Source organism: Heptranchias perlo, chromosome 43, assembly GCF_035084215.1.
Source record: "Heptranchias perlo isolate sHepPer1 chromosome 43, sHepPer1.hap1, whole genome shotgun sequence".
Lineage (NCBI taxonomy): Eukaryota > Metazoa > Chordata > Chondrichthyes > Hexanchiformes > Hexanchidae > Heptranchias > Heptranchias perlo.
The window spans coordinates 4683075-4696304 of NC_090367.1; the positions used below are offsets into that span (position 1 = coordinate 4683075).

The 13230-nt window shown below is 49.8% G+C and overlaps 2 protein-coding genes across 3 annotated transcripts in view; one reads left to right on the forward strand and one right to left on the reverse strand.

The window, feature by feature from the left end:
- bscl2 (BSCL2 lipid droplet biogenesis associated, seipin) overlaps nt 1-3716 on the forward strand; it is a 73620-nt gene extending 69904 nt beyond the window's left edge. For both annotated transcript variants that reach the window (XM_067975658.1, XM_067975657.1), the window contains one exon: nt 396-3716. In XM_067975658.1, coding sequence (XP_067831759.1) covers nt 396-514 — 119 coding nt within the window. In that variant the 3' untranslated portion in view covers nt 515-3716. The remainder of the gene's footprint in view (nt 1-395) is intronic.
- LOC137306449 (microtubule-associated proteins 1A/1B light chain 3C-like) lies at nt 741-8837 on the reverse strand. Its single transcript, XM_067975660.1, has 4 exons — nt 8600-8837; nt 8296-8351; nt 5754-5860; nt 741-3169 (listed from the first exon to the last, which is right to left on the reverse strand). Exons 1-4 carry the CDS (start codon nt 8655-8657, stop codon nt 2992-2994), a joined length of 399 nt encoding a protein of 132 aa, XP_067831761.1. The 5' UTR covers nt 8658-8837; the 3' UTR covers nt 741-2991.
- Between the last annotated feature and the right edge of the window lie 4393 nt (nt 8838-13230).

Sequence of the window (13230 nt, forward strand, 5' to 3'; positions counted from 1 at the left end):
TGCCCCCTCTTTCCGCCCACCCACCCCCCCACCCAAGTCAGATGCCAGATCCCGGATGGGTAAGGGTCTCTGGTCCCGTTTTCCCTCCCGCCACCCCCCCCCAAAAAAAAACTTATAAAAAGTGATGGAATCTCCCCAGCATCTCCTGCCGGAAAGCAAACGCCAAGAGCGGGGGGACAGAACCGGGGCTCGGCTGTGATGGGATGCCCCCCAAGGTCGAACAGCTCCCTGCCTAGCCTCGTGCGTGGGTTTGGGGCGGGCGGAGAGAAGTGGGACCCTGAGCTTTTTGGGGGAGGGAGAAAAAGAGAGAGGGTGGGTTCACGAACTATACAGACAACCTCATTAATTTGAAATTTTGATTTTTGTTTTTTTTTCCCCCTCTTTGATTTTTGCAGTTTTTGATCCTGTGATTGGAGACGTCCAAACTCAACCAAACGTCCCGAATGAAGCTCCGTCCAGTCCCACCGATTTGCAGCAACGCTCACCGCCACCGCCACCGCCGCTGATCCCATAGTGCCTCTCGCTCGGGGGCAGAAATGGCTGGGTGGGATTTACTTTTTTTTTTAAATTTTAAGTAAATAATTAAATTTAAAGAAAAAAAAATGGGGAGGGTTAGGATTGTGAATAGTCAGTGCCAGTGACCTGGAGTCAGGGGTAAAGCGTCCCTGCTCTCTGCTGTCGCCCACTTTGCCTATTGGTGGTTCTTTTTTGTACTCAGAATTAAAGAGAGATTGTACAGCTTTCAGCATCCGATTTATTTTCAGGCTTGAGACTGTTACTAGGGCCACCGCTCGAGTGAGAGAGAGCGGGACGATGCAGACCCCCACCGGCCTTGTCGAATATCCCTGGATTCCCCCGCAGTTACCAGACAAAACTTGACTTGGTCATGAGGGGTCAGCTACACTGCCCATCTCACTCTCCCACCCCAGCCTGGTCTATACAGCCTTGGTTAAACACCGTCCCCTTGGTCAAACATTCCTGACCTGACCACCATAAGCTACGTCCCTATCATCCCCACCCAGCACGTCCTCTGCACCTACAATCTACCTCCCTGATGTCTTTCTCCCTGTCCTGTGCACCCTTACTTAGTCAAATAGTCCCCCACTTCTCCACACAAAATACTAAGTTACAGAGAGACCGGGTGTGTGGGGCCACCTTCTGTAGGCTTCTAGCTGTTAATTGCCCCTCAGATATGTTGATTGTCCTCTTCCCTTCAACTAAAGGGCCGGTTCAGAGTGGGGCATTGTCGCATCGTCCTGGGAAACCTGCCTGTAGCTTCCTCCACCACCCTCCAAACAGATCAGCTAGTGTACTGTACCTGCCCTGGGAGTGTTTGATGGGACAGTGTGGAGGGAGTTTTACTCTGTATCTAACCCTGTACCTGCCCTGGGAGTGTTTGACGGGACAGTGTAGAGGGAGCTTTACTCTGTATCTAACCCTGTACCTGCCCTGGGAGTGTTTGATGGGACAGTGTAGAGGGAGCTTTACTCTGTATCTAACCCTGTACCTGCTCTGGGAGTGTTTGACGGGACAGTGTAGAGGGAGCTTTACTCTGTATCTAACCTGTGCTGTACCTGTCCTGGGGGTGTTTGATGGGACAGTGTAGAGGGAGCTTTACTCTGTATCTAACCTGTGCTGTACCTGTCCTGGGGGTGTTTGATGGGACAGTGTAGAGGGAGCTTTACTCTGTATCTAACCCATGCTGTACCTGCCCTGGGAGTGTTTGATGGGACAGTGTAGAGGGAGCTTTACTCTGTATCTAACCCGTGCTGTACCTGCCCTGGGAGTGTTTGATGGGACAGTGTAGAGGGAGCTTTACTCTGTATCTAACCCTGTACCTGCCCTGGGAGTGTTTGATGGGACAGTGTGGAGGGAGCTTTACCATCTACTTGAACAGGGCTTCAGTTTTACATCTCATCAGAAAGACGGCACTTCTGATTGCACTCTCAGTCCTGCGTTAGCCTAAATTGTGAGCTCGGGGCCTGAACCCACGATCTCCTGTGAGTGTAAAGCATCTGTTGTAAACGGTCTGCCCTTTTCTCAAGCTGCTGAACTTGTACCCATTCAGCATTTCCTGCACTTCATTTCAGGTTTCCCCTTAAACAGGTCAAGCTGGCCCAGTTTGAAAGCATGTGTTGATTAGATGCTGCCTGCCCCTCTTGTGGGGCCCAGCCATTTACACCCACACAGCTCTTTTCCCCACAAATGTCTCCTTTCTGCTCTTCTCCCCCCACCCAAAAAACCTACACCCACGTCTCTTCCCCACCTCCATTTAGTGTAAAATGTGGAAGTATCTTCAGAGCATTAGATGCCACTGGCAGTAGAAATGTAGTTGAACCTTGAATATTCAAGATCTTAAGGGCCATCAGTTGACCTTTATAAAAAGGAGCTTGTGTAAAAATAAAACTGTCCCCCACCTTCACCTCTCCTTCCGCTTTTACACTCAGGTTAAAAATTAGATTTGTTTCCCCAATAAGATTCGATGGACTTGGTTCATAGACGTGTCCGGGAGCAGTCAGAGCTCCTTCAGTGCATCCTCGACCCGCGTCACGGCCAAATTCCTCTCCCCCTTCGGATCCTCAGCCCCCACTTCAGAAGCTGCACCGGGGGGGCGGGGGGGCCTGACAATCGATATCATCCTAGAGCTGCTGGTACTTAATAAAATATTTCCCCCACACAATCTCCTAACGAGCCCACCCTGGTTACAAGCACACCACCGCCCGATATAGGTGTGTAGTTAATTATCAACTTTAAACAAACAGTGTAGAAGGCATCATCCCCAAGGGGCTGTCAGGCACATGTTTAACTGCCACTTCAGACATTTTGTCACCATAGATGTGTGTGGTTGGGGGCCATATAAGGGGAAAGTGTATGGAGGGGGTGGGCACAGTAAAAAGACAGAACAGAAAGGAGGGCAAATCAAACCACTGTCTTAGTGTCAGCATCTCTCAAGACATGTTTAAGACCCTGGCCCTCAAGAAACGGCCATCTTCAGGCCTTCACGCAGCGGAGCCCGAACATCTCCTGAGAGGCATAAGTCATGTAGAGGAAGCCGTCGTCCTCCTTGAACTCGGCGTGAATCTCTGCCATGGTCAGGGACACACTGGCCAGGCTCCGGTTGTTCACCATCAGGTAAAAGGCTTGGCTCGAAGTGAGAGACATTCGGTTCCTGAGGGGGTACAGAGAGAGGGAGATCGCCAGTTTAAAGTTCATACACTAGCTGGAGTGACACCAGAAATAGCCTCCCCTAATTTCAAAACCAGCCTGAAACTTCATAGTCAATGGGATGAGGCCAGGTTGTTTGACCTGAAAATTAATCAGGATACAGGGGTGTGTCTAGTTAAATGGTCAAAAGTATTAACTGCGTTATCCTTAAAGCAGACAGTGGAGGACTATCATTTTATGCAACAATCCTCATTGTGGTGTTCAGTGGACTGAAGGCTTTTTGTCCTTCAGAGTTCTCCCATTGCCCAGATTACACAATGAACTACAATTTTGATCATTCACATCAATTGTTGCATCATGAAGGTTTACAAAATAACATTTCACCCAACAATCCCATTGCTTATCCACCAGTGCAAGAGACATCTAATTTTTAAAAAAATGGTGGGGGAGCATTATTATAACCTTGTGGTCCGATTTCAAAAATCATTGCACTAATTCAGTCTCTGCTTCTGTGTAGTTTGTTTTGTAAATAAATCTGACCTACAGTTTTAGCCTGCATGTTTTGGTCTGAGATTTTTCACTCATCAGGAGAGACAGTGGGGAATCCTACGTGACTGCCAGCATAGCACATACTTCGTTCACCAACCCATACACAGTATGTACGAAAGCACAGGTGTCAGATTGTGGGAACGGCCAACTCCAGGCATCCAACAGGGCTGGAATGGACCCAGTCATTCCCAAGGAGGACTCAACATTCAGGGATGTGGCCTTTTCACAGCCGATTAACGACCGATCAAGTACGTTACTACATCCTCAGCACCCGAATCGGTGACACTGCTTGATCGTAGCGAGCATTTCCAGCTAATGATCAAGGCAGATCATCCATCCAGAGACCCTACTCATCCCCTCTTCCCCCATTGCAGCATCCAAAGCTCGAATGTCATTGTGTCTTGAAGACCAGAAGTGGACACGACAGTCAACGTGTGGTCTGACCAGAACCCTGTAGAGTTTGATCACAACCTCTTGGACATGTTGAATTGTCTGTTCCATTCAGGTAGAGACCAGGCTTGACGCACAGTAATCTCTACACCATCCCAACTTCTGGCATTCTAACAGTCTGGGCAAGATTGGCAATTTAGTCCCAAATCAAGGTGCAGTGGTGTCATGGTTCCCACACCCAACAGGAATTGGTTGGAGACTGGCCAAGCTGGATTCCCGTAGGACTCTTGACAACCACTGGGATAGAGTCACAGGGGAGGTGGTAGAGGGGAGGGGGAAATCCAGCTTGGACCCTTGGACAGACGCCCAGTATTTACCCAACACCAGGCGCTAGACTTGCATTTATACAGCACCTGTCATGACCTCAGGACATCCCAAATTACATGTATTTAATTGGCTGTACTGTGGTCACATAGGAAACAGCCAATTTGCACACAGCTTTTTTTTTATAAAGTGATTTGGTTGAGGGATAAATATCAGCCCAGGACACCAGGGAGAACTCCCCTGCTGTTCCTCGAAATAGTGGCCGTGGGATCTTTCACATCCACCCGAGGGGCAGACGGAACTGCACTCCCTCGGTACTGGGGGGGGGCGACAGCCTGGATTGTGTCTGGAGTGGGGCTCAAACCCACAATCTTCTAGTTTCGAGGTGCAAGTGCTACCACTGAGTCAAGGCCGACACCTACACTATATAATGAAGGTGGAGAGAGCGTACACCAGGGTGATGCCAGTGATGGGACACTATAGTTAGGAGGAGAGACTGGAGATGGCTATCGGGAGATTTAGTAAGAGTTTGCAAATGATGAGTTTTGATAAAGTGAATAGGGAAAGATGAGGGAGAGTCGGTGACCTGAGGCCACCAATTTAAAATAGTCACTAAAAAAGTGAGGAGAGAAAATTCTTGAGGGTTACGGAGCACAGAATGGTCTAGCTCCGATTGGTTGAGGCAGGGACCTTTGCAAATTTAAAAAGGGAAATTTGGATAAATATTTGAAGCAGAGGAAGATACAGAGCGATTGGGGGAGAGAGGGGCATTAGTTTTGAATTGTTTTAGCAAAAGAGCCGGCACAGATACAATGGGCTGAATGGCCTCCTTCTGTGCTGCAAACTTCTACATTGAACAAGTAACAGATTAACAAGAGCCCTCCTGTGTAAGGTCAGAAGCCTCTCAGTGGATTACTGTCCATAACTCACTCCCACCCCATCCACAAGCCCAACTCCTGTGCTACTCCCACAGGGTTAGTTGGGTGGGGAGAGAGGAGGGAAAGAGAGGGGTGGGGGGGGAGGTATTTGCTTCAGACTAAATATTGAAGGGATTCCCAGCACTAACCCGGCCTCATTCTTCAGCTTTTCTTCCTTATTCCAGCAGGCACCAACTTGCTGGGGGGAGGGGTGCAAATGTCATTATCGGCAGCGTATTCGACCCAGGGGGGCATCACCCAGCGTCAATAATACACCCTGTTTATCATGGAGGAACACTGAAGGATAGGGACCCCAATCTATTTAGCATCCCCCCCCAAAATAAGAGCTACCAGGGAGCCCAGTGGTCCCAGGGATGATGGCTAGATTTCAGTTCGAGGTCAACTCACCTGATAATGATCATAAATTGGCACAGGCTGAGCTCCCGGGGTACGAGGTACTTTGATTTATCTAACTGAGGCAGGGACCTCTCCCTCATGTAGCGTTCCACAATTACCTGGGGAGGAGACAGTAACCAGTTCATCTGCTTCATGTCACGACAATACTCAACCCACTTCCTCAGGCCAAGTCACAGGGACGGGGAGCTGCAGCGAGTCGGCCCCCTCCCCCTCCCCCTCCCCCTCCCCGTTCATCCACCTCAGGCTCCCGAGCACTGACGGGACGAGCGTCTTTCCCCTCTCGGTGGCAGGGCTCCTTGTGTGGAGAGAGAGTGTTTGGTCGTCTCGGCCTACTCCCACCAGTCAGCGCAAACCTGCTCCTAACTCAGTCAAGAGGCCACAGGATGGCTGGTGTGTGTGGGGGAGAAATGTGTCACACATTGTGCCCGGGGGGGTGGGGAGAATTGTTGGGGCAGTCGGAGGGAGTCACTTATGCTGCACCCAGCCCCGGGCTTACCTGATGTCGACACTGGGTGCCCGAAATGGGAATCGTTCCCCTCCCAGCACAAACATCCTTCATCTCGATCAGCACAACACAGTTCAGAAAGTCTGAGCCAACTCAGGTCCTGTTTTCAGTGGCATTTTGAGGTGAAACTTGTTCTGCCATTGCATCCATTCCCCCCCCTATAAAAAAGTGGTCTTTCCTGTTTATTAATAGAGGAACTGCAGTCAGGGCATACCAACCAGCCAGGGGGAGGGGGTGGCCTGGTTCACCATCTCTTTTTAAACAAAGGATGAAATCAGAACCTTTACGAATAGTGATTCTAACTCAGTTTTCTGTTAGACGTTTGTTCAAAACCCAAATAATGCCAAAAGCAAATCCCCGGCTTTGGGGGGGCGGAGAGAAAGGAGTTCTCCAGTTTACAGCCCTTTCAAAACTGGACCGGTCGTCACCCCAGCATCAGGGACAAGATGGTGGGACCTGCGTTGCTGCTCGACCGTGGGATGGGGGGGGGGGGGGGGGGGGGGAAAGAACAAGCTCAGCTCCCAACCCCCCCCCCCCCCCCCACGGCCAGATCGTAGCCAGTGGGGCTACAGCAGCCCCGCTCTGCTCCCTCGATCAGCTGCCTTCACAATATAGGCACTTGGTGCTGGAGGGAGAGAGAGTGGCCTCCGGAGAGCAGGGCCTTCAGGTCAAGGCCTCCAGTGAATCTCCACCCCCCGCAAAAATAAAACACACGGCCTCTCAGCTCTAATCTCAAACCTCCAGCATCTCAAGCCAGCGAAAATCTCACTTTTTTGACCCTGCCTCCAGTCAGTGAGGTGACTCGCCCGCTAAGTAGGAACAAACTTGCAATTATAAAAGCATCTTTCACTACTTCAGCCAATTAATTACTTTTGAAGTGTAGTCACTGTTGTGATGTAGGAAAAATGTAAGGAATCTTACAACACCAGGTTATAGTCCAACAGTTTTATTTGAAAATCACAAGCTTTCGGAGGCTTTCTCCTTTGTCAGGTGAGTGTGTCTGTTGGACTATAACCTGGTGTTGTAAGATTCCTTACATTTGTCCACCCCAGTCCATCACCGGCATCTCCACACGATGTAGGAAAGGCAGCAGCTAATTTGCACACAGCAAGATCCCACAATGTGATAATGACCAGGTCATCTGTTTTAATGATGTTGGTTGAGGGATAAAATATTGGCCCCAGGACACCGGGGAGAACTCCCCCCCTGCTCTTGTTCCAATAGCGGCCGTGGGATCTTTTACGTCCACCCGAGAGGGGCAGACGGGGCCCTCGGTTTAACGTCTCATCCGGAAGTCGGCACCTCCGACAGTGCAGCACTCCCTCAGTACTGGCACTGGGGAGTGTGGGCCTGGATTTTGTGCTCGAGTCTCTGGAGTGGGGGCTCGAACCCACGACCTTCTGACTCAGAGGCCAGAGAGAGAGCCTCACTGAGCCACAGGCTGGTGCTTTGCAACAAAGCAGTGAGGGAGAGTTGCTCCCTCCCATCTGCAGAGTCCAGGCTTTAAGCAAGGTCGAATCAACCAACTGAGCATCACTGATAGCTGCCAGTTATGTTACATTTAGAAGTACAGATCATACTTGTTGAAGTTAAATTAAAATGCACATTTAAAAACACAGACCTCAGAATAAATTTAATATTTGAGCAAGGCCACTTGCAGGAAACTCAATAAATGTTAAATTTGTCTGCAACACAAAGCTAAAAATGACTTCTATATTTTAAAAAAAAAGGCAGAATTAAGACTCCAACAGGTTTTAAAAGCGATTAATTAATTAATTAATTAAAGCACCATTTATATCCACCCAGGGCTGCGTTTCACAGGTGGCACATCTCACCGCAGGTTTACATTCAGTGGCAAAATATCGGAGTTTTAGGATCTGAGCAAGTTATTTCTAAATCATTTTAGAAACAGGCCTGAAGTCCAATCTAGAATAGGGACAATAGACCAAAATACACAATCCCCTCCACCATACACACCCCTCATACCCCCACCTCCAAATCAACAATTCTACTCCGGATGACGCTCACCGGTAGTTTGTTGGGGAACTTGCTGCGGATATTGGCTACTTCACTTTGCCTTAAAGCTGGGGGGGGGGAAAAAGAATTAATTTTTCTTAAATAAGTTCTGTGAAATTTCCAAGAAACAAGTTTGTAGAAAAATTCTGAAATTTTAGAAAGAAAAAAAAGTTTGAGGAGTTAGAAAGTTTTAGAACTGCGTTAAAAAAAAAGTTCTGAAACGTACAGAGAAAGTTGTAGAAAGTTTGAAACGTACAGAAAAGTTCCAGGAAGTTTTGAAAAGTACAAAGGCTCCAGTTAGAGGAGAGCACCTCACCCAGACTGCGCCGCTCCTTGAAGGGTCTGTGGTCCAGGGACCGCTCGGATGGAGCCATGGTTGGACTGGGATGTTATGGGCTTGTATTTTTTTAACCGGTTTCAACTCTATTAGTCTCTCACTAGAAAGCTCAAGCCGGCGGCCTCTCTTAATAAAATGGTCCTGTCCGGTTCGGCTCGACCTGATCAGACCGGCCACCTGGGCACATCCATCACGGGGTGGGGTCAGCACGATTGGCCCGTGTCTCACCTCACTGACCATTAACCTCATCCTCCACCTGTTAACCCTTTGAGAATGGCCAGTGCTGATTTACCCCGGCTCAATCCGAGGGTTTTAATCCACACTGTGAGGCAGATATTCAGTAATTACACAGAGAGTGTCTGGTACAGGGCTCACCCTGCACTGCACATGTTATCTGCAAAATTGGTGCAGGAAAGGCCATGCTACATCCCTGGCTTGTGCTGAGTTAGACTGACCTCAGCCTGGCCTGTGGTTGGGGTCCTACAGTTGGCTTCAGTTACCCTGCGATAGGGAGGGGCACAGATCAGGTACGAGGCACGGTCGCTGCCCAGTCTACACCCCCGGCCCTCTCCCACTGGGTACGGTTAAAATCCCCTTCCCCTCACTCCTGCTCGCAGGGGAAAGACGGGCCACCTGGGTGAGGTGCCGACTCCCAGGGAACCAGCAAAGGCGGAGGGCGTACACAGGAGCGATTATCAAATAGAATCTGACACCGAGCCACATAAGGAGATATTAGGACGGTGACCAAAAGCTCGGTCAAAGAGGGAGGTTTTAAGGAGCGTCTTAAAGGAGAGAGAGAGAGAGGCGGAGAGGTTTAGGGAGGGAATTCCAGAGCTTAGGGCCCGGGCAGCTGAAGGCACGGCCGCCAATGGTGGAGCGATTAAAATCGGGGATGGGCGAGAGGCCAGAATTGGAGGAGGGCAGAGATCTCGGAGGGTTGTAGGGGCTGGAGGAGGTTACAGAGATAGGGAGGGGGGAGGGCGAGGGCCATGGAGGGATTTGAAAACAAGGATGGAGAATTTTAAAATTGAGGCATTCCTGGACAGGGAGCCGATGTCGGTCAGCGAGCACTGGGGGTGAACGGGACTCGGTGCGAGTTAGGATACGGGGGAGGGGGGGGGCAGAGAGAGTGCTCCTTTAAGGGCACAACCATTATAATAAGTGAACAATTGGTCCAATTAAAGGAACCCGGTTAAATAAAGTAACCTTAACAATTAATATTAGTATCTGTAAAACACTCTATACCCTACAGTACTCACTGGTTACAGAAAGGGATCCAATTCCCGGAGCTTCTAGGTCTGTGTGATTCTGTATTGTAGCTCGTGTTCGCACAGTGCCAGCAGGCTGTGAACGAGGCAAGAATGTGTGAGTCTAAATTATGTATGTTTTGCCAGTGGGGTGAGCAGGGCAGTTCTCAAAGGCTTCACAAGGTGGTGCTCTATTGCAGTGCCTGGAGTTTATTCACAAATCCCTTTTTCCCCTGAAAGAATCAACTGACTCCCTTTTCCTGGGGCACAGTTCTGGTCACCGCAGAGCAGAAAAGGAGGCAATGCAGAAAAGGACAACTGAAATGGTGATATCTGAGCTCTGAGAGGTTATTTTTGTTACGCAAGGGGGGGGGTGAAGGGTTAGGGAATCTAGGCGGGTAAGATGGAGTTAAGGTGCAGATCGGCCACAATCTCATTGAATGGCGGAACAGGCTCGAGGGGCTGAATGGCCTCCTCTATGTTCCTAAGAGTCTGAGATTCTGGAGACGAGATGCTCAGCAGAGAATTTAGAAAGAACAAACTTGCATTTATTCAGCGCCTTTCACATCCACAGGACGTCCCACAGTGCTTTACAGCCAATGAAGTATTTTTGAAGTGCAGTCACTGTTGTAATGTAGGAAACACGGCAGCCAATTTACGCACAGCAAGATCCCACAAACAGCGATGTGATAATGACCAGATCATCTGTTTTTAGATGTTAATTAAGGGATAAATATTGGCCCAGGACACCTGCTCTACTTCCAATGGTGCCATGGGATCTTTTACATACAATATTTATTCCTCAATCAACATCTTTTAAAAAAAAAAAATTGTCTGGTCATTTATCTCATTGCTGTTTGTGGGATCTTGCTGTGCGCAAATTGGCTGCTGCGTTTCCCACGTTACAACAGTGACTACACTTCAAAAGTACTTCATTAACTGTAAAACACTTTTTTTTTTTACCTGAGAGGGGCAGACAGGGTTTAATGTCTCATCCGAAAGACGGCACCTCCGACAGTGCAGCACTCCCTCAGTACTGGCACCGGGAGTGTCGGCTTAGATTTTGTGCTCAAGTCTCTGGAGTGGGGCTCGAACCCACGATCTTCTGACTCAGATGTTCTGGGGGCTTTGCTTAAAATGCAGAATGAGGAAACTTATTTGACAAGGTTTGCACAGTGACCCACAGTCTCATCAGCTCGAGGTTGTGAACGGAGATAACAAGATAGCTTTTTTTTGTCCTTTTTCTCTCTCTCATTGTCGTATTTTTTTAAATCTTGTATTATTTTTGTCGTCTTTCGGTTAATTACTTTGTCATTTTTTAAATTCAATTAGGTGTTGAATGACTTTAACAGGAAACGTCCCAAGATGCTTCAAATCAGACCGAAGTGGAGGCTGAGGAAAAGAAGGAGCGCTGTGGGCCAGAGAGATGGGTCCGATGAGGAAGAGGAGGTAGAGGAGGTGCAGAGGTTCAGGGAGGGAATTCCAGAGCGGGGTCCTGGGCAGCTGAAGGCACGGCCGCCAATAAAAGGACTCCCATGACCTCAGGACGTCCCAAAGCGTTTACAGCCAATGAAGCACTTTTTGAAGTGTAGTCACTGTTGTGATGTAGGAAACGTGGCAGCCAATTTGTGCACAGCAAGATCCCACAAACAGCAATGAGATGATCAGATAATCTGTTTTTCTTAGTGATGTTGGTTGAGGGATAAATATTGGTCAGGACACTGGGGAGAACTCCCCCTGCTCTTCTTCCAATAGTGACCGTGGGATCTTTAACAAACAACCCGAGCGGGCAGACGGGGCCTTGGTTTAATGTCTCATCCGAAAGACGGCACCTCTGACAGTGCAGCACTCCCTCAGTACTGGCCCTCCAGTAGTGCAGCACTCTCTCTAGCTTCAGCCTAGGTTATGTGTTTAAGTCTCTGGAGTGGGGCTCAAACCCACGACCTTCTGACTCCGAGGCAAGTGTGCTGCCCACTGACACCAATAGTGGGGCAAAGTGGGGGTGAGGGGCTGCACAATGCTCAAGAAGCCAGAATTGGAGGAACAGAGAGATCGGGGTGGGGTTGTAGGGGCTGGAGGAGGTTACAGAGACAGGACGGGGTGAGGCCATGGGGGGATTTAAACATGAAGGGGTTCCTTTTAAATCGCAGTCCCAGACTCAATCTCCAGTCTATGCCTGAGCTAGGGATAGGATAAATGAGCCGGGGTTCTCTCTCGCTATCCTGCCACCCTGCCCCTCGTTGGGGAAACGTGATGCCCCTACCGGTCAAATAGCCTATCAACTCTCAGACTCTGGGGTCACACATGACGAGTCACCACTTAGTGAGGTACCAACAGTGCCTGTGGGCTCACGCCCCAGGGTGGGGGCAGAGAGGGCAGCAAAACGGAGCAGGGGAACAGTGATCGGGGCTGATTTTCTGCTCCTTTGCCCAAGGGCACTGAGGGCAAACTGTAGCCACCCTCCACTCCACCCCTTGGTGCTGCCCCGGCCTGAGATCAGCTGCTCCAGTGATCGAGCCTGGGCCCGTCTTGGGTCTGTGTAGGTCGATGCCCCACCGAGCCAATGGCTAGCTCCCACCGTTAACCTCTGACCTCTACACTGTGGGGTGGTGGAATGTGCGAGCACATTCCTCGGGCGCCATGTTGGATTGTGCCAAGACGACTGTCGCCATGGCAACCAAAGCACCTTTAGTCCCAGTAAACACTGGGGGGGGTTAGAAGGTTGTGACAAGTAGCTTAGCCCTTAACTCCTCCTGGATTTCAGTGGCACAGAATCTTTACCCATTGAAATTCCACTTGACGGGTGGTATAGTTGACCTTTGGCCCCTTATCAGCCTGGAACTTTCTGGAATGTGCAGCGCTGCGGTGTCCAGAGTCCGGAGTCCTCCTTCAATGTCCTCCCCTCCTTGCCCGAAAGCGCCGACTCTCCATGGGGTACGGGTTCTATGGGTACCGCGGCCATGGCGTGAGCCCAGACCCGTGAAATCTCAGCAGGCCGTTCAACTGCGCAAGGCATCGCGGTCCGCCCCGATCCTGTCCGCAGACCCAGGTCAGGGCCGGGAAACCTTCGGCTGACTTTCCCTCTTCTCCTAGCCCAGGGAAAGCCGCTGACCGGCCAGCCAGCTGGAGCTCAGTGCAGACCTGGGATCTTCCTGTGTGCTACAGCTCAGTCCAACCAGCCTTCTGTTCTGACCCCATAGACTGAACCACCTCTTCCCCTTCCCTATGCCAGTGTTCTCTACCTGTAATTATATTGTGGAGATGCCGGTGATGGACTGGGGTTGACAATTGTAAACAATTTTACAACACCAAGTTATAGTCCAACAATTTTATTGTGAATTTCAAATAAAATTGTTGGACTAT

Bases quoted from the DNA above. Each gene is read 5' to 3' on its own strand.
- LOC137306449 (XM_067975660.1), bottom strand. From the start codon at position 8,657: ATGGCTCCATCCGAGCGGTCCCTGGACCACAGACCCTTCAAGGAGCGG. The intron at 8,352-8,599 runs GTGAGGTGCTCT...CCCCCCCCCCAG, and splicing joins CAAGGAGCGGCGCAGTCTGG to CTTTAAGGCAAAGTGAAGTA. The intron at 5,861-8,295 runs GTGAGCGTCATC...TCTCCTCCCCAG, and splicing joins AGTTCCCCAACAAACTACCG to GTAATTGTGGAACGCTACAT.